The sequence below is a fragment of the Electrona antarctica genome (assembly GCF_951216825.1).
Source record: "Electrona antarctica genome assembly, chromosome: 1".
NCBI lineage: Eukaryota > Metazoa > Chordata > Actinopteri > Myctophiformes > Myctophidae > Electrona > Electrona antarctica.
The window spans coordinates 9013899-9041858 of record NC_136806.1 but is presented as its reverse complement, the minus strand read 5'-3'; the positions used below and the strand labels follow the sequence as shown (position 1 = coordinate 9041858).

General features: G+C 42.8%; 1 protein-coding gene across 1 annotated transcript in view; it reads left to right on the top strand.

The window, feature by feature from the left end:
• The window catches only part of LOC306929492 (sodium channel protein type 4 subunit alpha-like), a 69191-nt gene extending 41272 nt beyond the window's left edge, over positions 1 to 27919 (top strand). Inside the window, exons 15-28 of the mRNA XM_079510039.1 lie at positions 523 to 696; positions 1601 to 1957; positions 9450 to 9641; positions 10637 to 10870; positions 17884 to 18001; positions 18140 to 18294; positions 19871 to 20044; positions 20617 to 20739; positions 21505 to 21780; positions 23824 to 23877; positions 23960 to 24101; positions 24720 to 24820; positions 25413 to 25683; positions 26098 to 27919. Of these exons, the coding sequence (XP_079366165.1) occupies positions 523 to 696; positions 1601 to 1957; positions 9450 to 9641; positions 10637 to 10870; positions 17884 to 18001; positions 18140 to 18294; positions 19871 to 20044; positions 20617 to 20739; positions 21505 to 21780; positions 23824 to 23877; positions 23960 to 24101; positions 24720 to 24820; positions 25413 to 25683; positions 26098 to 27332 (3606 nt within the window). The 3' untranslated portion in view covers positions 27333 to 27919. The remainder of the gene's footprint in view (positions 1 to 522; positions 697 to 1600; positions 1958 to 9449; positions 9642 to 10636; positions 10871 to 17883; positions 18002 to 18139; positions 18295 to 19870; positions 20045 to 20616; positions 20740 to 21504; positions 21781 to 23823; positions 23878 to 23959; positions 24102 to 24719; positions 24821 to 25412; positions 25684 to 26097) is intronic.
• Positions 27920 to 27960: the final 41 nt, after the last annotated feature.

The window sequence follows — 27960 nt, the reverse complement described above, 5'->3', positions numbered from 1 at the left end:
TACTCTAAGCATTGAACATATTCATGTGGTGGCCATTCCACACACCAGAGTATGGCGTACGGTAAAAGCAAATGTATGTGTGGTCAATTGGTGGGAGTATTTTGGCACACGACTAATTAATCATTTAAAGATGACAAGCAATAGTTTTGACTATAATCAAATTTCCCCCCTGTAAGGTGAATGTGTTGAGAATGACTAACTATCGCGTCACAGCACGGCAGTCTAAAGCCCAAACCACACCAAAGGGTCGGGTCGGGACAGAACGGTTCTTAAGGTAAAGCACACCAATGCAACTCCTTGCAACTCCATGAGTTGCATTGGTGTGGTTTACCTTAAAAACCGTTTTGTCCCGACCCGACCCTTTGGTGTGGTTTGGGCATTAACGGGTGAGCGACTGACACGTCTAGTGATTCATTTTCAATGAGGCTCGCCAGGCGAGTGGGAATGCAGAGAGAAACAGAAGAACTTTAGTCATAGTTAATTGTTTTTCTTTGATGTGTCAATCCGTGTGCTGTGCTATAGGTGTTCACTGGCATCTTTACCGCAGAGATGGTGCTGAAGCTCATCTCGCTGGACCCGTACCACTACTTCCAACAGGGCTGGAACATCTTTGATGGCATCATCGTGTGTCTCAGTCTGATGGAGCTGGGTCTCTCCAATGTAGAGGGCCTGTCTGTCCTGCGTTCCTTCAGATTGGTAATGGGAACTGTTGTTCTGACTCATTTGGATGTTAATGCTTTTCTGCCCTGTACTTTGGAATAGGAACTTACCTTCAGGACCTATATATATATATATATATATATATATATATATATATATATATATATATATATACTCAATGAATTCAAACATACAGACACACATAGAAGGGGATCAGCCGGATAATCGGAGTGGCAGGGGCGGTATTGCAGTCGCTGTACCGCACTTCTGTGACGAAGAGAGAGCTGAGCTGAGTAGAGTCGCTTCTTCTTCGCCTGGAAAGGAGCCAGCTTAGGTGGTTCGGGCATCTGGTTAGGATGCCTCTCGAGTGTCTCTCTAGGAAGGTCCTCGATGCACGTCCCACTGGGAAGAGACCAAGGCGCAGTTGGTTGATTTCATCATCTCACTGGCCTTGGAACGCCTCGGGATCCCCTACGAGGAAGTCACTAACAGTAGGTTTTAACAGCGGGCGACAGCCAGACGAATTTTCCGGAAGTGCATTATTTGTCTATGGGACCCGGAGACTATCGGCGATAGCAGGTGATGGTCGAAAAGTGGGCGGGGCAATGTCGCCCGAAAATATCAAAATAATTCATCTTTTTGGGGCGATGACGGGCGATTGGGCGATGTGTCGGACGATGCTCGCCCGCTGTTAAAACGTACTGTGATGTTGCACTGGAGAGGGAAGTCTGGAGCTCTCTGGTGGAGCTGTTGCCCCCACGACCCGACTACGGATAATCGGTTGAAGATGGAAGGATGGATGGAGACACACATAGATTCCTGTTATCATTGCCTTGATTATATATATTCTTTCATAGCATTAGATGTTGTGTTGTTGTAACTATGTGTATTTTTTCCTGATACTCTTCTTGCCCTGCATGGTCTTTTCATCTTCCCATAGTTGAGAGTCTTCAAACTGGCCAAGTCGTGGCCCACGCTGAACACCCTCATCAAGATCATCGGTAACTCGGTGGGCGCCCTCGGAAACCTGACCCTGGTCCTGGCCATCATTGTCTTCATCTTCGCCGTGGTGGGCATGCAGCTGTTTGGCAAGAGCTACCAGGACTGCGTGTGCAAGATCTCCATGGACTGCCAGCTGCCCCGCTGGCACATGAAGGACTTCTTCCACTCGTTCCTCATCGTGTTCCGCGTGCTGTGTGGCGAGTGGATCGAGACCATGTGGGACTGCATGGAAGTGGCCGGACAGCCGCTCTGCATCACGGTCTTCATGCTGGTCATGGTGATTGGCAATCTGGTGGTAAGTGTTCACGTGTTCAATCACCTTTTCTTTTCTGCTATCGGATAAAAAAAAAGCCATGACCAGGTATATAATAATATTGTGATGTGAGACTAGATATCATTTGGGACTTTGGATATTGTAATATGGAAAGTGTTGTTTTTTCATGGTTTTAATCACTTTAACCCATTCTGGGCGGGAACCCCTTTTGGTTTCTGCTAATGAAAAATAGCAGATCTACAAGCTCGTAGCGCGCCATTTTTAGAATCTTATCTCAGGTCTAAATGGGTTAAATTACACCCCCCCCCAAAAGCATGCTCCCAGCAGATCGAACTCAGATCATACACAATCATGGATTACAGATGTGAAAATGGAACCTGTCTGATCAGTGACTAGGGCTTTGTAGCACTGGACTGTCCACAGCACACAGTGACGTACATTATCTGGTAGATAAATGCTGTACTTTAAGACATTTAGGCCTGACCTCGAAATTAAAAAAAAATCTTCTAAATCCTCCAGTTTTCTGAAATAAATATTTTCACGATTTTTCAAAAATAGCAGACCTACAAGCTCGTAGCGCTATGAGCTTGTAGAGCTGCTATTTTTCAATAGCTAAATTATAACATAATGTTTAAAACACCAAAAGGGGTTCCCGCCCAATATGTAGGCCTACTGAGAAAATCGTAACACAAGCACTGAATACGTCCCTTGGCGCATGCACGAAGGGACGTATTCAGTGCTTTAAGCACCGCCTCTGGCGGTCAGCAGGGACGAAATAGAACCTGACTTCCCAAATATTTGTTTCTATGTCTATTCCTCAATACTTCTATTTGGCTTGCAGAATTGCTTCAAAACATTATCCAGGCTGGACAACATGATTCAAGCCATCTGCTGTCTCTACAGAATTCATATTGATGCATTCTACCGTATATATGCAAATCTACTGTACGCATTCATCTGTTGCCGTGCGAACCTCAGTCATAACAGCAGACATGTGGCTTCAAGCTCAATGTCTGACAGGGCTTAATGTTTTTATTCACTGCTAATGAGTTAAGCTTTATGGGTGAAATTGGAACCAAAGATCGGGCAAGGCTATGAAGGGGGTAGTAATTCGATTGAAATCCGATGATGTATATATGTATTGTATCAACAAGCAATGTCTGTGCTTGTCGCCGTTTATGTAAAGACCGCGTAATCCAAGTAACAGATCTGGATACACGCAACTGTTGTCACTTGGTGCCTCAGCAAAGGGTATAGGCTACTGTGTGTCGGTTGGTCCTCCCATATGGTGCTGTGTTGTCCAGCTGTGTCCTCGTGATCTGAATTTAGTTTATCTCACATACAGTCTTGTACAGTAATGTACAGTTGTGGCATTCCTATAGGGCACAGGTCAGTTACATGTTCCCTCTGGCTGGCTTCTCTGTGCTATTAAATGGTATCCTACATTTAAGCTGATGCTCTGAACTGTACTGTATCTGTTTCATATCTTCTCAACCCTGAAATAGATTTCTGCCTGGCTAGTGGGTGGCTAATGGCTTTGACTTTTTACAGGGGCCATGCAGTTCCGAATCACAGTGGTGGTGTGATTGTGTACTTGATTGACGTTTTTGAAGTAGTTAGACAGCTACATGGGTGTTACTAAAGTACTGTGTTAAAAACAGAATATTGAAAACATGGCGGGCAAGTGAGCAACACAGCTGCCTGCAGATGTGTTGATGTAGGTGTGCCCAGGCCGGTCTCTGTGTGTGTGTGTGTGTGTGTGTGTGTGTGTGTGTGTGTGTGTGTGTGTGTGTGTGTGTGTGTGTGTGTGTGTGTGTGTGTGTGTGTGTGTGTGTGTGTGTGTGTGTGTGTGTGTGTGTGTGTGTGTGTGTGTGTGTGTGTGTGTGTGTGTGTGTGTGTGGTGTGATTTTTTTATTATTAATTAGAAAACGCTGCATCAAATCATCATACATCATCTCATTCTGGGTATAAATCACAATTTGCATCCTCACTTTTGTCTTCAATAACTTGTGTTTACACAATGTGTTTACGCAAACACTCAAAACTGGCCATTCAATGTTTGTGTTAGGACAATGTTTGTGTTAGGACAATGTTTGTGTTAGGACAATGTTTGTGTTTACCACAAACCCTCAAAGCTGGACCTCAAAAATGTAAAATAAATAAATAAAAATCAAATCAGCTGTATAGCAGTCACACAAAAAAAATGACAAGCAGTCGATCAGATCAGCCCAAATAGCTCGATTACCTCATTAGGGAAGATCACATTTGTGTGAAGTTTTGTATCGTCGGAGACCTCAGACCTCCGGCTGACCATAAACCATGTGAGCTGTTTATCCTGCTGGGATTATCCAGGAAGCTTGAGGGCGAGAAGGTCAAAGGGCATTCATCAGTAATCAGTGCCCATGCTCCCCATCTCCGACTGGCCTAGCGATGATCCCTCCCTCCCTCACCAACTGTGCACATGTCACGCACGCACGCACGCACGCACGCACGCACGCACGCATAGAGAGTGCAATGATATGTCTGCTGCTTGATGCTGCTGCTACTTTCTAAGCAGAGAGAGATTACTTGAGTTCTTGGTATATCAAGTGTAATGTACCAAGGTTCCACAAGCCATATGTGTACCACCCCCACACCCCCCTGGCTCTTAGTACAACATAGGATTGTATCGAATTTCAATTATATACAAAACATATGTCCCTGGTCATCATGACTGTATCGGCTCTCGAGGCTTGTTGAAAGCTTGTTTCGTACCCTGTCGAGTCGGATTCTGATCAAATTGTTTGCTAAACACTTTTCAACAACAGCTGTCCTACAGTCAGTAGACAATTGTGGGCGGGAGGGGAGGGGGGGGGGGGGGGAAAGTTCTGTTTTGATTAGGTTAAGGTGTGTTTCCCCGCCTGAGTCCTCACACACGGCACGGGGCGATCCCGGGCTCTGAGCAGAGGATCACACAAGTTGTTGTTTTTTCACACCTGGAAATTTGCACACTACCACACTTTTTTGATTACAGTATGTATAGTTTTTTGTTTTGCACAGTTTGCTGTTCATTGACAAGTATGACAATATGTGTGACTGTGCAACAAGCTTGCACTGTACAGTAACTTTATCTCCAATTCCCTATTTTGGCCTACCAAAGTCTAGGACAAAAATGTAGAGAAAATAGCTACTATAGTCTATAGCCATTTCTGTATTTTTATTATATTTTCTTTTGTGGAAGTGGTTACGTCGATCTGTTATAAATATCTAACCGCAATGAAAAGTATTAACAAGAGCTTGTGACTAAATAATATCTACATTTGGTTCTCTCATTTGTACACTGTCAGAGTTATGGGGGTTATAGAGGGTGTGCGTGTGACATCATCATCATACCTGGACATTATGCGGGAACGCCCACTGAGTGGCACAAAACTACTTCTGGCTTTGACAGTCCATACTGATGAAACGACGTTAAGCGGCATTAAACTCACTTTGCCACTCGATTTGCCACTCACTTTATGCATGCGCATATCCGCTATTATGGAGTCTTATTACACGGCTTGGTTGAATGCTTGATTCTGATTGGTCAATCTCTGAATTCAGCAGTGCGTTATTTCCTGATAATGACCGCTCCGCTCTATAACGGACCGCTGTCTAATCAAAGCATCAGAGCACCTGGCTGTGCTGCTTGGATTTTATGCTGTATCCAACATGACAGCCATGTAAAAAAATAAAAATAAACATAAGAATAAACCTGTGCCCTTCTGGGCATCCAGGAGGATAGAACTGTGTGTGATGTTTGGCAAAATGTTTAGGAGTAATATAAACATGTTTTTTTGTTTGTTTGTTTTTTGCAACAATTTTCTTCATTTTGTTGAGGAAATGCAGAGCCAGATCACTCATAGCATCTCTGAGGATAGAATTCTGGATGAGCAGGACATGTGCAGCATTTTGAACGAAACAGGCCACTCCTGAAAACTTTGGAAGGCAATCTTAGCCAATCAGTGTAGAATCTGAGAAATCCAACAGACTCGTCTTGATCACATGACTACAGAGATCGTGTGTACCGATTTGCGTGAGATTTGGATGAAATCTGTGCGACTAACATAAGCAATGTGTTTAGCAGAAATCGGCCTCATGGTGGCGCTATAACCGGCAGATGTGGAGGGATGCAGGGAAAATGTTTTTCCATGGCCTCTAGGGAGTGCGCATACATAAGTTGTATACAGATTGATGCAGTTATAGCTAAAAACAGGAATTGGCCTGTTATAGCGCCACCATGAGGCTGATTTGGAAAATAATGAGTGGCATGTCGTCGTCGGCCTAGTGGAAATGTGCGTGTATAATTTCACGGAAATTGCACACAGTTTTTGTGATTTGTGGCATTTTGTTCGAAACGGACCATTCATGTGAGCTTTGGAAGCCAATATTAGCCAATCAGGATGGAAGATGGGAAATGGTGCAAATCCGTGTTGATCACATGACTAGATAGTGTATACCGAATTGTGTGATGTATGGATAAAATGTGTACGGGTAATCTACAGAAATGTGTTTTGCCTAAATCGGCCTCATGGTGGCGCTATAACAGGCCGTTGAGGAATATTTGGGGCAGAGGTTCATCGTTGGCATCCATGGAGTGTGTGTGCACAGTTTGGCATGGATCGGGCCAACGGTACCGGAGATTAGCTGATAACGGACGGACGGAAGGACGGAAGGAAGGAAGGAAGGACACACACACACACACACACACACACACACACACGGACGGAGTGCAAAACATACTTACAACAATAAGGAACAGGGACACTTGTGCCCTTTTTGAAACTAGCTCCTCGACACTCGCCCTACACACTTCCACTTGGTTTGAGCATAGATATATAAATCATAGAGACGGCACTGGATGGGATGGGAATCCCAGGGCCATCTCTATTATTTATATATCTATGCTCAAACCAAGTGGAAGTGTGTAGGGCGAGTGGTGAGGAGCTAGTTTCAAAAAGGGCCGAGGGCTCCAATGCTACAGTACAGAGGTTCCCAACCATAGATATATATAAACTCTAGATAGCTCACCCGCGCTGTTGGCCAATGGAGAGCGACGTCGTTACGTGGCGGCCATCTTACCTCGGGCCACATAACATTGTGTCTATGGGGCATGTACTCTTAAATGACCATAACTTGCTCCATTTTCAACCGATTTTCAAACGGTTTGGTTTGTTATAAACGTCAGAGACGTCCGCATACTTATATGCTTTTATATGACGTTCATATAAAAAAAGAAAATTAAGCAGATAAGCGTCCTGAATCATAGCCACGTTGACAACGTTTGTAATAAACCAACCCGTTTGTAAATCCGTCAAGATTTGAGCGAGTTATGACTGTTTCTGTTTGAGCTGCCATTGAACATACTGTACTGTAGCCCCGAAGTAAGATGGCTGCCGGGTGAACGACGTCAGAAACTCCGCCTTGAGCCATCTAGAGTTTATATATATCTATGTTCCCAACCACTGGTACTGGCACCACTGCTGGTACTTGAGCACCCCCTCTGGTGGCACGCAAAAGTGGAATGAAATATTGATTTGACTACAGGTAGTTCTTCTGACCAAGCTATTGGTTGAAATGGACTTGTTTTGAGAATTTGAGAAAGGATTAATCACATTAGAAATATCATCAGTTGTGCTGATTTAGTGATTAAACAGTGTTTTGTCAGAGCAGCAGCATTATTGGCTTAGGATTAGGATAGGACTGCTATAGTTTTTTCTTTGCACTTTATTGCACCATAAAATGACAAGTGACATTTCAAGCACAACGCTCTTCCTCAGACTAAGGGCCGATTCATACTCCTATTTTACCGCTGTTTCGGCGCTGTAGTGCCGAAATGATTTCGGCTCGTCAGACATTTTCAGTAGCACCGAAGAGCCGACTTTAGGACGGTACCTGCCCCCCCCGAACCTCAAATGACGTCACATTGTAGGCTCTACAGAGCCGAACCGACTTTTATTCGGCTCTAAAATAGGAGTATGGATCGGCCCTTAAAGTCACAGAGGAACACATCTTTATACAACCCACTGGTAGTCAACATGATCACAGCTGTGTACAATCTCACGTGATCAGAGCAAGTCAAGATGGTACATGACGATAATGATAAGAGTAACGGGACAACATTGAAAAGATTGAAAAGAAACAATAAATATACATAAAGAATGTCACTACTCAGACAATTGTATACAAAATGATGAACCAGAACTTGTTTTACACATATATTCATCATAAATGCATTGTCTAGCCATGTAAACATAAGCTCACAATGTAATTTACAGCTAAATGTTGCTCTCAAAAATTACAGTACCCAGAAATGTATTCCATTTGATCAACACGCACTTCCTTGTTTCCCGAGGCGACTGTTGTGCTCGGCGGGGCCAACTTGGAATAAGTTCATTACCACGTTTTCTTTTGTTGTTGTACCACTTTTGGGTCGATTTATTAATTTAAGTAGCCGTCTAATAAGTGGGCTAATGCGTCGGTGGCTAATCACCCTGTGTCTGTGATTTATTCATCAACAACGATTCATTATCCTAACCATAATGCAGAATAAAGTGGTGGTCCTTAAAGGTATATTCAGTGATTTGACTTAATCTAAATATCACTTATTTTTTCTTTTTTTCTGGATAATCCTCCCTACTATAGAGTGTGCTGACCATATAAGGAGTTCCTCCCTGTCCCCAGTGAGCCCCTGGGGTCAAAAAACCCTAGTTTCAGTTTTGGTGGTGGGTGGCAAAGCCTTCATCCAATCAGGATGAGATGGGCCTTCCTCCAATCATGATCGACTTGGTGCACATGCTGTTGGCCTGTTGCACTTCCCCCCACTGTAGAGCGTGCATGTGCACATTTTGTTACCGGGGCGGACTGGGTGGTTCTCCAAATCAGTCAAATCACTGAATGCTCCTTTAATTGAAATGACAAATGGTTTGAGAACCACTGATGTGTACCATGTGCCTTCTTTTTTTTTGTACTTATTTTTTTAATATGCAAGACGAGACACAAAAGACAAACAAGGCATAGCCTACAATAAAACAAAAACAACAGAAAAAAACAGAATAATAAAAAACAAACAAAAGAGGTCATGGGATGTACAGCAACAAGCAACAACAATACATATTACAGACTTTTGGAATCCTTACATTCATTAACAGGAAAGACACAGCCCATATTCACTCCATATCCGCCCCCCCAGCTAAATACTCCAAATATCCATTTCTCCCATCTTCTTTCACCCAGCTCTTTTTGCAGTCTTAAAGAATAGGTCATCTGTTCTAGGAGATGTAGTTGTTTCACAATGTTGATAAATAGGTCAGCAGTAGGACAATTCTTTTGTAACCAATTTCTTGTAATAGCTTTTTTGCTTGCTACAAGTAAAATCTTAAGTAAGTAGGAGTCATCCTGATTTAGCCCATCTAGGAGTTGTCCTAGGTACAAAGATGTGAATGTATCATCTATTCCAAAACCCATACATGTGCCTTCTTTAACTGTTCCACAGGTGCTGAACCTCTTTCTGGCTCTGCTTCTTAGCTCCTTCTGCTCCGACAACCTGTCGGCGCCCGACGAGGACGGAGACCTGAACAACATTCAGATCGCCGTCGCCCGCATTCACACGGGCGTCGCCTGGCTCTCGGCGCGCGTGGTGGACCTCCTGAACGGCAACATCAAGCGCCAACAGAGGAGGAAGTCCGTGAAGGTCAGGGGGGGTGGGGTGGGGTGGTGGGGGCAGTCTATCAATTTAATTCAATTCAAACATACATTTTCATTGCCAGAGCAAAAAGTGTTACAATACAATCAAAACAAAATGTATACAATTGAAAGTCAGAATCTCCAATAAATCAATTTCTTTGCACCAAGATCGATGCAGACGGTGGAGGAATACACACAATTCAATTCAAAGGAGCTTTATTGGCATGAGAAAACAAACGTTTACATTGCCAAAGCAAGTGTCACAATACAATACAAACAGTTGAAAATGGGGGGAGTATACAGTTGGAGGAGGTACAGCATTTTGTAAACAGAGCTATATGCCACATTGCATCGTTATGTACATGTTCTAACAGGGTATAAAGCTTTTTTTTTAAACAAATTGCAGCACTTTTTTTCTATCAGTGTTGATTCCGTCGACTAATACTATGACGGAAAATGTTCGTCGACTATAGCTTTTTTCACTGACGAAAACTAAATGGAAACTAAGCTATGATGACTATAAACCAAGACTAAATATATTGACAATTTTGTCAACAATTAAGTAAAATATTAGGAAGGGACGGAGCGCACTCGCCTATTAGTTTGCATTACACAGCGCGCTCAGTGTGTTATTTCCCGAACGTGCCCTTAGTTGTATGCTGAAAATAGCGGATCTACAAGCTCACAAGCTCACAAGCTCACAAGCTCACAAGCTCACAAGCTCACAAGCTCACAAGCTTGTGAGCTTGTAGATCGGCTATTTTCTGCAAGTGTAAAATCGGTCATTATGATGGCATCATAATGCCATCATAACAACTAAATCAACTGTAGATTTAGTGGACTAAATATTATTATTATTTAGTCGACTAATACTAGACTAACACTAAAACATTCCAGGTGACTAAAATGTGACTTAAGACTCAATGAAAACTGAACTATTCAAGAGACTTACCGGTAACTAAAATAAAACTTTGCTGTCAAAATCAAACACTGCAGTCGATCAAGATGGCCGCCGCCGCCGCCGCCGGCACCGGCAACCACGTGGAGAGCAACGGAGGTCTTTTCGGCCTCTACGGGGGGAAGTACGTCATACCGGAGGAGGAGGACAGCTATATGACCAACCCCGACTTGACCGTCGTCGTCCCCATCGCCCCCGGAGAATCTGACGTGGATCTGTTTGAGGAGGAGGAGGTGCTTTCTGACTCATCGGAAGAGGAGGGAAACCTACCGGTGAGCATTCTAAGGGCCGATTCATTCTATTTTACCGCTGTAGTGCCGAAATGATTTCGGCTCGTCAGAAATTTTCAGTAGCACCGAAGAGCCGACTTTAGGACGGTACCTGCCCCCCCGAACCTCAAATGACGTCACATTGTAGGCTCTACAGAGCCGAACCGAGTTTTATTCGGCTCTAAAATAGGAGTATGAATCGCGCCTTATACGCCTACATTATAAATGAAATTAACTGGATAATAAATACTGAGGGTCTAATATTGTATTTTATTTTTTAGATTTAGATTTTTTTTTTACTTTTAATTTTTATCCCACGAATTTGCAACCCATTTTTTCACCCAGTGTCAATTATCTAATGTAATCCTGCGCGCTACACTTCCTCTGCCAACCTGGGGGGGGGGCAGCGGACTGACCTCATGCTTCCTTCTATGCATGAGGAGTCCAAGCTGCTTCTTTTCACCTGACAGGGGGAGAGTTCCCCCAACCGGACGTAGCACGTGGAAGGAACACGTTCTTCCGACCAGTTTCTTGCTCCTCCATCAGGCGCCCCGGCTGGCCAGGGGGAGGTAGTTTAGAGACCAGGATTACTGCATGTTTTTTGTGATGGTACCTACCCTAGGGGACACGGGGAGAACATGCAAACTCCACACAGAAAGGCCCTTTCGCCAACCCCGCCTCGGGTATGTGCACTGATGACGTGGAGGAGAGAACACGCCCCCAGCGTCCCAAGCGGGAATCGAACCCAGGACCTTCTAGCTGTGAGGCGACAGATTTAGATTTTTAATGCAAAACATACTTTAAAGCCGCACTATGTAACTCTCCTCTTCTACCCTGGAAGTGCTGACATACTTACCATTGAGCTAATAGAGATGCTCGCTCAGGGGATAAATTGAATGTCAGATTTGTGTCAGATCCTGTATCTACGTGAGACTTGACCTTTGACACCATCTAAATGTGTCAATAGAAGAGCAGGAGCCCCTTTTTCAAAAGGGGGTCATATTTGAACATTATGAAAATTACCCTGGGGCTGTTTGCAACTCCTGTTATAATGTATGTAATACATTATATATACATTATTATAGTATTATTGGCGAAGGTAAGAGGTGCAGAACTTTATTAGATGTTCACCATGTTTACGTGTAAGCTAAATGATTCCAATAACATTTGCGTAATAGACTCACTTGTCTAATTGAGTCCTACAATTTTATCTTTGCCATGGTGACTGTGACTGGGCGACTGTGGCTCAAGAGGTAGAGCAGGTCGTCCAATGATCCATGGGTCGGCGGTTCGAATCCCGGCTCCTCCTAGCTACAGGTCGAAGTGTCCATGGGCAAGACACTGAACCCCAAATTGCTCCCGATGTGCTGGCTGGTACCTTGCATGGCTTCCGCCGCAATCGGTGTATGAATGTGTGTGTGAATGGGTGAATGTAGTGCACAATCTATGTAAAGCGCCTTGGATAAATGCGCTATATAAATGCATATAAATTACCATTTACCATTTACATTATAATACATACAAATGCATCACATTTTATTTAGCTACAGTGCAATATCAATAGTCGTGTGTTGGCAATGTAGCCAAATGTATAACCACATGTGAAAAGGTCTATATACAAAAATAAAATAGCCTTTCTTTCACATCTTGAGAATGAAAAGATTAGGAACCCTTACACATTCTACTGAGAAATAGCCTATCCAATAGTCTATATACTGGCAGGCCATACATAATACATTTGAAGAAAGAAGCCATAGTGTTATGGTTGGGTGTGGAGTTAGCAAATGATTGTTGGATTTCCGGATATAAGCCGTTAATCTCCCAACCAGACAAGGAGCTTCCCAGTGACACAGATATTAATCTATGTACAGTAAGAACAGTGGCGTGCACAGATAGACACTAGGGGGTGCTAGAGCACCCCCTGCCCTTTTGGCAATGTGCCCTTTTGAAAAGAAAAAGAAAAAAAAAAACATTTTTTTCTCTCTCTTTTTTTTTTGATTTTTCAAAAATAGCAGACCTACAAGCTCATAGCGCGCCACTCGGTGGCGCGCTATGAGCTTGTAGATCTGCTATTTTTCAATAGCTAAAGCATAACATAATGCTAACACCAAAAGGGGTTCCCGCCCAAAATGGATTAAGGCAACCGGCCGGTTCCACGCGCTGCACAAGGTGCCCTTTTTTAACTTGAGCACCTGCCCCTCTAAATGTCTGTGCACGCCACTGAGTAAGAACCAAAATGCAAGTCCACACACAAAAAAAAAAGTAGAACATCAATCGTATTTAGGAGACAGCTGGAAAAATCTAATGCAAGCATGAGAACTTTTGAAAAGCTATAGGGGAAACTTTGCGCTATGCACAGCAGGTGTCCCAGCTAATCTAGACAGAAGAGAAGGGATTTAAATTGACAACCATGCTTATTTGTATGCTACATGACATATTATATACAGTATGTTTGTTTTTCCTTAAAACACACAACAACAATGGAGTTTGCATGTTCTCCCCGTGTCCCCTAGGGTAGGTACCCTCACAAAAAACATGCAGTAATCCGGGTCTCTAAACTGCCTCCCCCTGGCCAGCCGGGGCGCCTGATGGAGGGGAAAGGAACTGGTTGGAATAACGTGTTCCTTCCACGCGCTACGTCCAACCAGGGAAACTCCCCCCTGTCAGGTGTAAAGGAGCAACTTGGACACTCAGGCATGAGCATGAGTTCAAGTCCGTTGCTCTCCCCAGGTTGGCGGAGGGTGTGTAGAGTCCAGGATCACATTAGATAATTGACACAGGTTTGAAAAATGGGTTACAAAATCGTGGGATAAAAAAAACACACACGGTGCAATGTAAAGATTATAACAGACATATTCACATACAACAATATACATTGTTTCAGTATAAACTCAGACAAGACAAAAGAAAGAAAGAAAAAAGACGACACAATTTGACTGCATGCATTGTGAATTGTATTTATCTGTTTTCCCACACTAATCACCATTAACTCTCTCTTTCATCGTGTCAATAAATCATCTCTGTCTCTGTCTTCCTCTCCTAAAGGTGGCCTTACACTAGCCGATTTTTTTCAATCTGAAATCTGATAGCACCTCACACTACAGGATAATCGGAGCAGGGCAGAGCAAATATCAAACATTCTTGATGTTGATCGGGCCGATCGTGCTTTGAGCGGTCGGGCACCCCAGAGCGTCAAAAATGCCCGATTATCGGCTAGTGTAAGGCCACCTTAAGTCTCTCTCTCTTCATCTTTTTTTTTCTCTCTCTCCGTTTTTCTTGCTTTCCCTCCCCCGTTGCCATCCATGTGCCTTGTCTGTCCAATCCATCCTCTTCTCCCATCTCTGAGATGACAAAAGACCAGATCTTGACATTAGAGCCAGGCCCTGCAAATCAGATTAAACCAACTGAGCTGATCAGGGCCAGGCCAAGCCAAACCAAGCCAAGCCAGGCCAGGCCAGAGCTTGCCTTTCCATTAAATGGGTACAAACTGATGAAGTCCATCCATGATATATCTAGTTTAATATTACAGTAAAATATGTGGAAAAAGTCTACTCCATTATTCATACAAATTAATTTGTCTACATTTCATCTTTGCAAATTACCGGTATATCAGTATGAGAAACCATTCCAGATGATTATTTTCAGTTTAGGGAATGACACGCAGCTAAGGCAGTCGGGCTCGGGACTCGACCCGGCGATACGCTGTCAGGCTACATTGAGCCTAAGTGCCCGGACCGGCGCCGCCACCACAGAATAAAGAACCTTGAACCTAAATTAAGTAGACCTATTAATCAGTAGACCTATAGGTTTTAAGTAAGTTGAGAGCATTCTCTAAAACCTTTTAAAGTCATTTGGTGGCTGGATTTATTCTCGAGAACTGCCACCATTCATTTCAACAGAGAACCGTCTTGTTTTGAAAGCCGTTACACTCTAAAACGGAATTACAGGATGTGCAAAATCGCTATGTAACGTGTCCCGCAAAGGTTATTTAAACCCAAAACATACATCATAAGTGATTATAAGTGATTTAGTTATGAGCTGCAAATCAAGCTTGTTTTGATCAAAAACGCAGCCTGGAAAAAGAATCCGAGTGAAATGGATTCTAAATAAATCCGTACACTACTACTACACTACTTCATCACACGGCAACCGGAGTGACACAGACACGTGCAGATTCAGAACAGAGTTATGAAATGTAATCAATATAAAATGAAATGACGTCATGAGACGATCTCGGTGTCAAATGAGAAGAGAGATTTAGCAGTGGAAGACTTGGATAGCAGTTTAAATGAGAAGAGAGATTTAGCAGTGGAAGACTTGGAGCAGTTTAAATGAGAAGAGAGATTTAGCAGTGGAAGACTTGGATAGCAGTTTAAATGAGAAGAGAGATTTAGCAGTGGAAGACTTGGATAGCAGTTTAAATGAGAAGAGAGATTTAGCAGTGGAAGACTTGGATAGCAGTTTAAATGAGAAGAGAGATTTAGCAGTGGAAGACTTGGATAGCAGTTTAAATGAGAAGAGAGATTTAGCAGTGGAAGACTTGGATAGCAGTTTAAATGAGAAGAGAGATTTAGCAGTGGAAGACTTGGATAGCAGTTTAAATGAGAAGAGAGATTTAGCAGTGGAAGACTTGGATAGCAGTTTAAATTCTTCATTAGATAGGCCTATCTCACAGCATTTCCACGCCCCCTTTTGGAGATAGTGGTGTTATTTCTTTTGCGGTCCATAGGCTTCCATGTTAAAAGAGGTATTTTCACAAGCCACAAACTACCGTTTTGTAAAGGTAAGGTTTATTCTACTTATTTGAGTTGTTATACCATTGTGTTTTCTTCATATTATTATCGGTCTTTGACATTTTAACATTAGGAAATGTACTTAGATTCTCCAGAGAAAAAAAGAGTAAATGCCTAATGTTAAATGACACCACTATCTACCGGAAGTGGGCGTGGAAAGGGGGCTGTGAGATAGGCCTATCGTTGGAGACATGGGTTCCCACGACGGCAACCATTGAAGCTCAAATAATGCTGGCCAGACATGGCTTCTATGCTGAGCTGTGGTGGACGGCATTATATGGCTCCCTCTATCCCGCCCTCTTTCGTCGTCATCATGAACCCAATCCCTCTCCCCACCAGAATTAGAAAAGGGAAATGGAAATTAGAAAAAAAATAAGCTTTCTCCAGTCATCAGCTTAACAGGCATCAGCTGCTGTCACGTGTAAAGCAGGATGCATTTTACATGACTGTGTAGAGTTTTATAATCACACCAAACTGACACGGTGGCCTGCGTTCACTTATGACCCAGGAACAGAACAGTTTGGTTTAATAATTGCTCGAGATGGCAGGCAGGCAGGCAGGCAGGCAGGCAGGCAGGCAGGCAGGCAGGCAGGCAGGCAGGCAGGCAGGCAGGCAGGCAGGCAGACAGGCAGACAGGCAGGCAGACAGACAGACAGACAGACAGACAGACAGACAGACAGACAGACACACAGACACACAGACACACAGAGACAGACAGACTGTGTGTGTGTTCGTCTCCTGGTCCATGCATGTTCATTTATACTGGATTAACGTCACATGACATGATGGTTGTTGTTTTTTTGATTGAAGTAGCTCTTCTGTCTCAATAATCCCAGTAAATGGTGTTAAATATGCTACCATTATGACACATGAAAATCACATCAAAACTAAGGCTCATGAGTATGTGGACGGACGTGCACGCGCTTGCGTATTTCATTCACACAGAGCATTTATCTGTCCTTTAATCTGTGACAAAGTGCTGTAGTGTTACAGTGTACTAGGCTGGAGTTATTCATGTTTGACAAATGAGATCAAAAGTCATGAGAGAGGAACCGTATGAAAGCAGTCTCATTGAGCTGGCTAAGTAGAGCAAATGAGCTGCTAGTTACGCCTCTGGCTTGAAACACAGACTGATCTCCATGTTGACATTTTCCACAGTGTCACTGAGGCCCCTTTTCCACCGGTTGGTTCCCAATGGGAACCGGTTCAGTTCTTTTTGGTTTTTAGTACATGAGCCAGAGCTCCAAAATTGAAACGTTAATTATGAATTGAGTGGGAAAAACCATACCTATATTAGATTGTTATCACCATTAAACTTCCCCAATTGAGTACTTACACGAAGACAATGATTTATTGTATTACAAATTTTACATTTTTAAATATGCAAATGAGGCATTATGTAGGAAAATATGCAAAATAATCGAAAATATGAAAAAGCTACTACTGTGGAACGGTTATCATGTATAACCTATAAACAATTTAATATAGGTCTAGTTTGTCCCACCAATTTTGGAGCTCTGGCTCATGGACTAAAAACCAAAAATAACTGAACCGGTTCCCATTGGGAACCAACCGGTGGAAAAGGGGTCTGACTGGTTTAATCTAATGCAGTGGTTCTCAAACCTCCAAATTGATAACATTTGGCCACACCTCCCCATCTGCACATATTTCGTGCCAGGAAGAAGTTAAGAGACGATTTGTGTTAAATAATGTCTGTCATTCCAAATATTTTATTTCTGCATAACCAACGCTCGATCCTGATTGGAGGAAGGCCCCCTCTATCCTGATTGGATGAAGGCTTTCTCACCCACCACCAAAGCCGAAACTAGGTTTTCTTTTACCCCTGCGGTTCACTGGGGAGAGGGAGGAACTAATTATAATGTGCTGACCATATTATGGTCAGCACACTCTATAGTAGGGAGGATTATCACAAAAAAAGGAACAAAAAGTGATATTTGAATTAAGTGAAATCACCTTTAAGTGGTTAAACAGATTTTTATGCTATATTAAGACATTCTTCTGGGGACCCCCTGGAACCTCCCCATGGACCCCACTTTGAGAACCAATCCTCTGTTGCAGTGTACACGTGCAATGTGTAGATTTACTTTATAGCACATGTTAAGAAATGAGCAGATCGAAGACACAATGGACTTTAGGTGCGCATCTGCGTAAAAGGGAGCACAAGGGTAATAATAACAGACAGTGTGACGTCCTTTTCCTCAGGAGAAGATCAGCCTGTCCGAGGGCAGCACGGTGGACCTGAGGAAACCCGGGGAGGAGAGGGACGACTTCTCTGAGCTGGCTGAAGAGACCATGGAACCAGAGGAATGCTTTCCTGAATGTGTGTACAATTAAATTACAATACTTTACAATTTAGCTTTAATTAATTCGAACATCCGAAGCGCTGTCAGGCCAAGAGCATATGTGGCATGCGCCTGGACCACTAGGCCAGCAGGCGCCCTGACATATTTCCTCCCAGTCTGCAGGAAGCACTGCCGCTGCTGCGAGGTGGACACTTCGCGTGGTTTGGGCCAGGCGTGGTGGAGACTGAGGAAGACCTGCTACCAGATCGTGGAACACAGCTGGTTTGAGACCTTCATCATCTTTATGATCCTGCTCAGCAGTGGGGCTCTGGTATGGCCGCTTGATACCGCTCTGCTCAAGTAAAACACACTCCCTAAATAGTAAATGGTGCATTTATATAGCGCTTTTATCCAAATTCACCCATTCACACACACATTCATACACCAATAGCGGAATAAACCTTGCAAGGGACCAACCTGCACATCGGGAGCAATAGGGCTTGTAAACCTCGCACCTTTGGTATGGAAATTCGGGGGGTGCGCCATTTTGATTGTGATGAGTCACTATACCTGGCCAACGGATAGGCATACAGTGGTGGAAAAAGTACTCAATTGTTTTACTTAAGTAAAAGTACCAATACTGCAATTTAGAACTACTCTGTTACAAGTAAAAGTACGGAATTGAAAATGTACTTAAAGTACTAAAACTAAAAGTACTCATATTGCAGGGCCAGCAGACCACCATGGCCCATCACCATTACTTTTTTTAACCGATATTGATAACATCCTGCTTCTCAAGACCGATAACTGATAATAAATTCAATCAAAAAAATGATAAAGATATAGGCTATTTGTAAATGTATATTAATCTGTGTAGTATTAGCACACCTGAAGGTAACAAATACTAGTAGTGGGCAAAGATGGATTTAACATAGCTTTGACTTAACCAAATACAGTATATCATTATTCATTATCATGACTATTAAAACAAAACCCAGAATAGTTCTGACTGAATGAACATATTTATTTTTTCCCTATGACGCTGTTTTCCCCCCAAGCAGAACTAAAAGCCTATGTGCTTTATCACTTGTCAAGAAAATAAAATGGACAATACAAATATAGTATAGCCTACCCTAATAATACTAGGGACTTTCTGAGAAGGGCACTTCTCATTGAGGTTTTTACACACTAAAAACACGAGTGTTCTTTTAACTCTGACTCAGAGTTAAATTAACTACTGAGGTTACTGAGAGTGTACGGGACTATACGGAGAGGTGCGCGAACGCATCCGCGGTGTATTATGATGACCAGCTGTTGTAAATCACAGATGAAGAGACTCTCCGAATCAAATGCTTTGAAATTGTTTTTACGACATACAGTAATGACTTTATGACTCTCAGAGTCTCAGTCACTCGATCTGTCCCAGACTAGTCGCTGTCCCAGACTAGTCGCTGTCCCAGGCAGACAGAATATAGAAGCAGAAAGCAGAAAGCACAAGCACTAATTTAAGATTTGAATCTCGGGTATAGGCCAGTTCAATAGTGTTCAATGGTTGAGACCTACAGAGAGAGAGAGAGAGAGAGCGATAATAATATGAATGCAAGAAGGTTATAGTAAGTGTGGATAACTTTATATTATGAAAGTTTTACTTCATTCTACATTGCCATGCCTACAGTACACCTACTGTACTGCATCATTCAACAACGTATTTCTAAGTCTCTCAAATAACAGATAATTTCAACCACTTAATTCTCTTTTCCTGCGGAGCATAATATACAGTAATATTAAATAGCAGAGAAACATTAATCCTCTGTTGCATTATTTTCATCGTCGCCATCACCTTTTACAATGATTACATCTAACATGCTCTTGTTTTCTTGGCTTCTCTCCTTCCATGGTCTCTGCAGGCATTTGAAGATATCTACATTGAGAGGAGAAAGGTTATAAAGGTGGTGTTAGAGTATGCAGACAAGCTCTTCTCCTACATCTTTGTCCTCGAGATGTTCCTGAAGTGGATTGCATACGGCTTCAAGAAGTATTTCACTAACTATTGGTGCTGGCTGGACTTTCTCATTGTGGACGTAAGTGAACTTTGTAATGTTTTGCCTGGGCCTTCCCTGGCCTTGTGTGCTTTACCATAAAACTAGACATTTTGCCTGGGCCTTCCCTGGCCCTGTGTGCTTTACCATAAAACTACCATGTATAGCATTTGCAGCCTTTTCTTTTGCAATTCACATTTTGTATTTGAGAATTGGCATTTCAGTTTCTTTTACTGTGCACAAAGCAAGTTGCACACTAATTACACTGCCTTACAGCCTTGATGAAATGAGATAATATTCTGAAAACATTCCTGTAAAATGTAAAAAATATGTTTTACTTTATTATTATTATTGTGTTTTTATTGTTCACATAATTCCACATTTAGAATCCATTAGACACTACAGTACAAGAACAGAAACAGTTAGAAACAAGACTAAATTACTCACCTGACCTAGATGATCTACATAATAGAATGGTAGATAACTAAGCCAAGTGACACAGATCTCTTCTTATTGTCCATTAGCCAGGGCTGCTTCTGCTTTGAACTTGACCAAATACATTTTTGTCAATGTAATGAACCTCACAGTTTGAATGTATTTCTGTAAACCCCCAGGTGTCGTTGGTAAGCCTAGTAGCAAACTCACTGGGATATTCAGACTTTGCTGCAATCAAGTCCCTCAGAACCCTCCGAGCGTTGAGACCTCTAAGAGCCCTGTCCAGATTTGAGGGCATGCGGGTGAGTCATGCTCTTCTCGGTATCGATGTCCAAAACCGTTACTTTCCAGGAAAGGGAGTAAAGGTTAGCCTGGCATGCCAGGCCATTTATGTTGTAATTTAGCAGTATTTAATTAGCAGTTCAGACCTAAACTCTTCAATTCTGCTGGCTAAACCTATGACCTTCCAGACCTTCCTTCTGACCCACTAATCCGTCTCTCTCTGCTCATGTGCCAGTAGATCACAAAGGCTGAGCAGGTAGATCACATGACATGTATAACATGTAAAAAAAAAATATATATATATATAAAAAATATATAATAGAAAAGGAAAAAAAGCATCTGCCACTTGAATTTAGTTGACTTCAAACATGGCCTGTCAGCTCAAACCCACAATGCAATACTTTGTGTTGCGCACAAACGTCAGTAGCATTACATAAGTTATATAAAACATAACAGTACCAATTCCATTTTCCCCCTCTAATATTTTCCATTCCGAGTGTGTTTGTCTTATTATGTAACACCAGCACCGCTCATTCCAAAGCCCCTTCAGGTACATTGTTTTTAAACTATTTTCAGCAATGGGATAATCCTTTTTTGGGTGGGTAGATTGGGTAGAAGTCCAAAAATGGCGGGCACGCCTGTGGTAAACGCTCTCATCGGAGCCATCCCCTCCATCATGAACGTAGTATAATGTGTTGTGTTATTCTTCAGGTGGTGGTAAACGCTCTCATCGGAGCCATCCCCTCCATCATGAACGTAGTATAATGTGTTGTGTTATTCTTCAGGTGGTGGTAAACGCTCTCATCGGAGCCATCCCCTCCATCATGAACGTGCTGCTGGTGTGCCTCATCTTCTGGCTCATCTTCAGCATCATGGGGGTCAACCTGTTCGCCGGCAAGTTCGGCAAGTGCGTGAACCGAACGGGCTTCCTCCACAACGCCTCTGCGGTCAACAACAAGTCCGACTGCCTGAACGTGAACGATAGCGCGCACTTCTACTGGACCAAGGTCAAGGTCAACTTCGACAACGTGGGCCTCGGCTACCTCTCCCTGCTGCAAGTGGTGAGCGTCCTGTGCGGTCCGCCGTATAGTCTCGCATTGCCAGACTGTTGTTGCCTCTCGCAATTTTCAAATGCTTCCGTCATACAGTCTGCAGCAACGGAAGCTCTATCATGAGTATAATATAAAGCAGAGGGGCGCCCGCTGGCCTAGTGGTCCAGGCGCATGCCACATATAGGCTCTGGCCTGACAGCGTGTCGCGTGTTCGAGTCCCTTTCATGACGACCTTTGCTGCATGTCTCTCCCCTTCTCTCTCTCCCTCTTTCCTGTCTATTTTCACTTGATACTATCAATAAATACTATTAAATACAGAATTGTACTTAAGTACAATACTTAAATAAATGTACTGTAATTAGTTACTTTCCACCACTGAAAACCATCCGTGTACTGTCACCCTCCAGAATTTCTTTCTTTCTTTCTTTCTTTCTTTCTTTCTTTCTTTCTTTCTTTCTTTCTTTCTGAGATCAGATTCTAAAAATGTCTTCTACATCCTGACAGTTTTCTGAAAAAGCTATGTTTCTATGTCAGTCGTTCTTCGATTTTTCAAAAATAGCAGACCTACAAGCTCGTAGCGCGCCACTCTGTGGCGCGCTATGAGCTTGTAGATCTGCTATTTTTCAATAGCTAACGCATAACATAATGCTAACACCAAAAGGGATTCCTGCCCAAGATGGGTTAAACTCTTAGAGCTAAATGCACACTGAGGGTTTGACTGTGTACCTGCTAAATGTCAGCATCCATCAACCACTTAGCAAGCACTGCAGCTATTCTTGGCCAGCGCATTTTCCATGACCACATTGACCAGAACCTGGTGCTCTTGAAGGACACCACTCAAATTATCTGGTGTGGCAACCAAGCAACAGGATGCTTTTCGCTGTCCCCCCTGTCCCCCCCTGTCCCCTCCAGACCACACTCAATAAAAGCCTTTCATTTGCCTCCAGAAATAGCCTAGCTCTCAAGATATTTGCAAAAAGCTGGTAATTGTGGGCCTGTGAGGCATACAAGTGATTGTCCTGACTTGGGTTTTGAGACGCCGTTCATGTGGCTGTGAATTTGTGGCGCCCCCCAGGGGTAAAACTCTAAACCATAAGAGACAGGAATACAAACGGCTTCCTCCTGTGCATGCAGTGTATAATATAAGATGTGCAATATTATTGATATATTGCTATAGATTATACTGTATATATTTACAATATTGTTCATAAATCATAATTCATATTGCTCACTCTGCAGTGCTCAGCTCACACTTGGTGTCACTCTAGATGTCATATAATATTTTCTTTTTACCTATATACTATAGTTACATTATTCTTATCTTATTTTGGAAGTGGTGCAACCACTTCCTTAAGTGACTATGGGTGGGTGGGTGGGTGGCTGGCTGGCTGGGTGGGTGCGTCTGAGCACAAAAACAGCATGGTTGTTTTTCACCACCTGTGCGCAACCTAACACACACACAAACACACACGCACATATTAACTGTATATATGGTGATTGTTGGTGTGCCAGTACAGTACAGTACAGTACAGTACAGTGACAGTACAGTACAGTAGAGGGTACAGTAGAGGGACCCCCACACGGTAACTCTGTCATTTCTCAACCGTTTCGGACACGGGGCGGCTCGCCAAAATCGGGCCGGCACCCTGGGTGCGTTCCTGTGGGTTTGGAACTCCCCCCCCCGGGGACCCCCACACGGAGTTGCACCACTTACTTCACACGGGTGTGATTTTTTTCTTATGTACTGCATTCTACGATGTATCTTCATATGAGAGCAATGTAGCAAGTCATGTGCTATTATGTGAACACACTTGGCCAATAAATATAATGATTCTGATTCTATTCTATTCTTTACATAGACGTAATTAAAAAAAGCAATGAAATAGGCTCATTGCCATTTCCCATTACATGATGCAGTGTAGCCTATTTGAAGATAAACTTTTAATGAAATCTTTGTCTTTCACATGCAGTACTGAAACCAGGATGTTGTTGATTACCAATGCATTTCTGGCATAAAGATCTCTAATGACATCTAATGTTACTTTGTCATAGGCAACATTCAAAGGATGGATGGAAATCATGTATGCAGCTGTTGACTCCAGAGGGGTAAGTATGATGACCACTTACTTCCAAGCCTATAACAAGTGTCCGGACGATGTAATGACATGGAAACTGCTTTCATTTCCAGGTGGAAGAACAACCGATCAGAGAAATCAACCTCTACATGTACCTATACTTTGTCATCTTCATCATATTCGGCTCCTTCTTCACCCTCAATCTCTTCATTGGTGTCATTATCGACAATTTCAATCAGCAAAAAAGAAAGATGAGTATATATTGCCCCACACACAGAACAGAGTTTTGCAAATAATTATTAAGGCATTATTCTTAGTCCAGTTTTCGGTGAAGAGGTTAGTAATAAAAACGGGCCTGACGTCATGTTGTAGTTTTCAGTGGTCACGTCCTCTTCACTGAAGAGTGTTTATTTTAAACTGTTTAGAAGCTTTAGCTAACAGCCTCTACTTTGAGGGCGGTGACGTTCTTTTTTTCGGCAACGCAATAGATGTGTTCAGACAGAAGTTTGGCACAGAGCAGTGGAGTCACAGAACCTACCACTAGAACCCTGGATTTTATTGTATATTGTATCACCGCTTTGATTTCAGTAAAGTTTTGCCAGTTAGTTTTTGCCAGTTAATGTGTTGGCTGTCATACTGTAAATCAAACTTGCATATTGTCAGAGTAATTATGCTGACACACTCGCATAAAAATGCCTGAATTATGTTGGGTACTTCACCAAAACAAGAGACCTAAGACTTTATTTGACCACTTGCACATATTTCTGTAAAAGAAAAATGGCCAACCTTGGCCAACATCAAAATAAGAAGAGGAAGAGGACATTTGATTATTATTAAGTAATAATGTTAGATATTTTTTGCCTACTTACTTAGGTGGACAGGACATCTTTATGACCGAAGAACAGAAGAAGTACTATAATGCTATGAAGAAGTTAGGATCCAAAAAACCTCAAAAGCCTATACCACGGCCAGGGGTAAAAATGACATTTGTTATTGCATAATCGTTTATTGATACATTTTTCTTTTGATTTCTTCCATGAATCATTTCTCACGTTATCGAAGTAACCTCCAATCGTGCACCCTAACCCTATGTCAATTAGATCTGCATCAGTTACCTTCCTAATCCAGTGGCTCCCAAAGTGGGGTCCGGGGACCCTCAGGGGCCCTTGAGGGAGTTCCAGGGGGTCCCCAGCTAAATGATAATTAAGAACCAAATGGACCCTTATGGTGGGTCTGTAACTCAGAGAGTTTACAAATGGAAACACTGATGCTACACTCTCAGAGTTAAATTAACAGTGATTTTACAATATAAATTGGTGTCCCAGAGATAGAAATGCCATTAAATGGGAGACCGTAGCCTAATTCAGGTCAAACTGGGGGCCCTTGAAATGAAAATGGTTGAAAATCCACAGCTAGAGCCGTAGAAATCTTCTCTTATGGGGGGGGGGGGGGGTCCTTGGCATATATTTTCAAATGGGGGTTCATTTTGGGGGTCCTTGACATGAAAAGGTTTGGGAACCACTAATTAATCCATCAATCTCTTTGTGACTTTGTGACCAACTCCAGAACATTATCCAGGCCTTCTTCTTCGACCTGGTGTCCAAGCAAGCCTTTGACATCATGATCATGATGCTCATCATTGTCAACATGGTGACCATGATGGTGGAGACGGACGAGCAGTCGGAGCAGAAGCAGGCCGTCCTCAACGTCCTCAATCTCATGTTCATCGTCATTTTCACCACCGAATGCCTCATCAAGATCTTTGCCCTCCGCTGCTACTTTTTCACTGTTGGATGGAACATTTTTGACTTTGTGGTGATAATCCTCTCTATTGTGGGTAAGTAAATACACAACGCAACCCACACGCACACACACAGTCACGCACACACACACGCACACACACACACACACACACACATGCGCACATGTACTGTACGTGTGTACGCACACTCACACACAGCTTCCTCCTGTGCATGCAATATTATTACTTTATTTCTGTGCAATATTAGATTATACTGTACATGCCTTGTCTCATCACAGTTTATATACTTCCAATAGCTAGCTATTAACTTCAGTAACATACTGTTTATGCCTATTTATTTTTATGCAAACAATGTTATAGATGTTAGATATTATTCTGATTTTATAATATCTCATTTTGCAATGAAAGGCTTCATATATATATATTATAAGGTCACTGTAAAACCATTACATCTTTTGTATTCTCTCTGATTTCCACTTCTCATTTCAGGGATTGTTCTTGCTGACATCATCGAGAAATACTTTGTATCTCCAACTCTGTTTCGAGTCATCCGCCTGGCGAGGATAGGACGTGTCCTTCGACTTATACGTGGAGCCAAAGGAATAAGGACTTTACTGTTTGCCTTAATGATGTCCATGCCAGCACTGTTTAACATTGGCCTCCTGCTGTTCCTAGTCATGTTCATATATGCTATTTTTGGTATGGCGAACTTTGCCTATGTGAAGAAACAAGACGGAATCGATGACATGTTTAACTTCGAGACTTTCGGCAACAGCATGATCTGCTTGTTCCAGATCAGTACGTCTGCCGGGTGGGACAATCTGCTGAGCCCAATCATGTCCACCTCTCCAGAGTGTGACACACACTTTGTCAATACCGGCACAAACACCCGCGGAAACTGTGGCAGCCCCTCCGTGGGCATAGCTTTCTTTGTCAGTTATATCATCATTTCCTTCCTGATCGTGGTGAACATGTACATAGCCATAATACTGGAGAACTTCAGCGTTGCTACGGAGGAGAGCTCAGAACCGTTGAGCGAGGACGACTTTGAGATGTTCTACGAGGTGTGGGAGAAGTTCGACACGGAGGCGAGCCAGTTCATCGAGTTCGCCATGCTCTCAAACTTCTCCGACACGCTGTCGGAGCCGCTGCGCATCGCCAAGCCCAACAAGATTAAGCTCATCGCCATGGACCTGCCCATGGTAAGTGGGGACAAGATCCACTGCCTGGACATCCTGTTTGCCTTCACCAAACGCGTGCTGGGAGAGTCTGGCGACATGGACGCCCTCAAGCAGCAGATGGAGGAGAAGTTCATGATGAACAACCCCTCCAACGTCTCCCACGAGCCCATCACGTCCACACTGCGTCGCAAGCTGGAGGAGGTGTCCGCCGTCGTCATCCAGAGGTGTTATCGGAAGCATCTGGTCTGCCGGCAGATAAAGCAGGCATCCTACCTCTACAGACGAATGAACCAAGAGACCGTGGAGAGCGCTCCTGAAAAGGAAGGCCTTATAGCCTGCATGATGCAGGAGCACTATGGACCAGTGGACCGGGTGGAATTTATGGAAAGAACAGAGGCCATCCTGATCTCCTCGCCACCTTCTTATGATAGTGTGACAAGGGCAATAAGTGGCCTCTCTCATTTAGACAGATCTGTTTCCAGAGACTTTGAACCCGGGGAACAAGGCCATTCAATTGAAAGATACGAGGAGACTTTCCTCTGAGATGTCAGAGTTTTCATTGGTGGGTCTTTTTGTTTTTTTTCTTCTTTTTTTTTTTACAACAGAACTCATGGTCAAGGAGATGGATTCTTTTTTTATTGGTTAATGAAATATGCAAAATATTTTTTAAAGCAATCCAGAGCCTCTATATCAACTGAACAACCCTATGGAGAGGTTTTGTTGCATACACAGAAAGGACCCAAGTAAAAGAAAAACATGATCTTCTTCAATCTGTCGCCCTATTGAAATGCAAAATTGTTCGTTTCCATATGGATCATACTGCAATTTTATTTTAGTTTGCATTATTAGCGTTATTGTTGACCTAGTAATGTGCATTAATTTACATTACTACATGAACTCTGGCGACAACTTCAATGGCTACAAGGCAGACTAATGTAATTGTTGTGGTAGGTTGCATAAGGTTTTCATGTAATACATCGTAGACTACAACATGTTGAGCACAACAGAGAGTTATATATATATAACAAACGGCTTCCTATTATTAATTATAATGGTCAAACCAGTGCTTATGCAGTTAAAGTGTTGCATATTCAATTAGTATATTTATTTAGCTAACTTGTCCCCTTCTGTTTTCTTTTACTGGTGGAAATGAAATGAAATGATTACTATA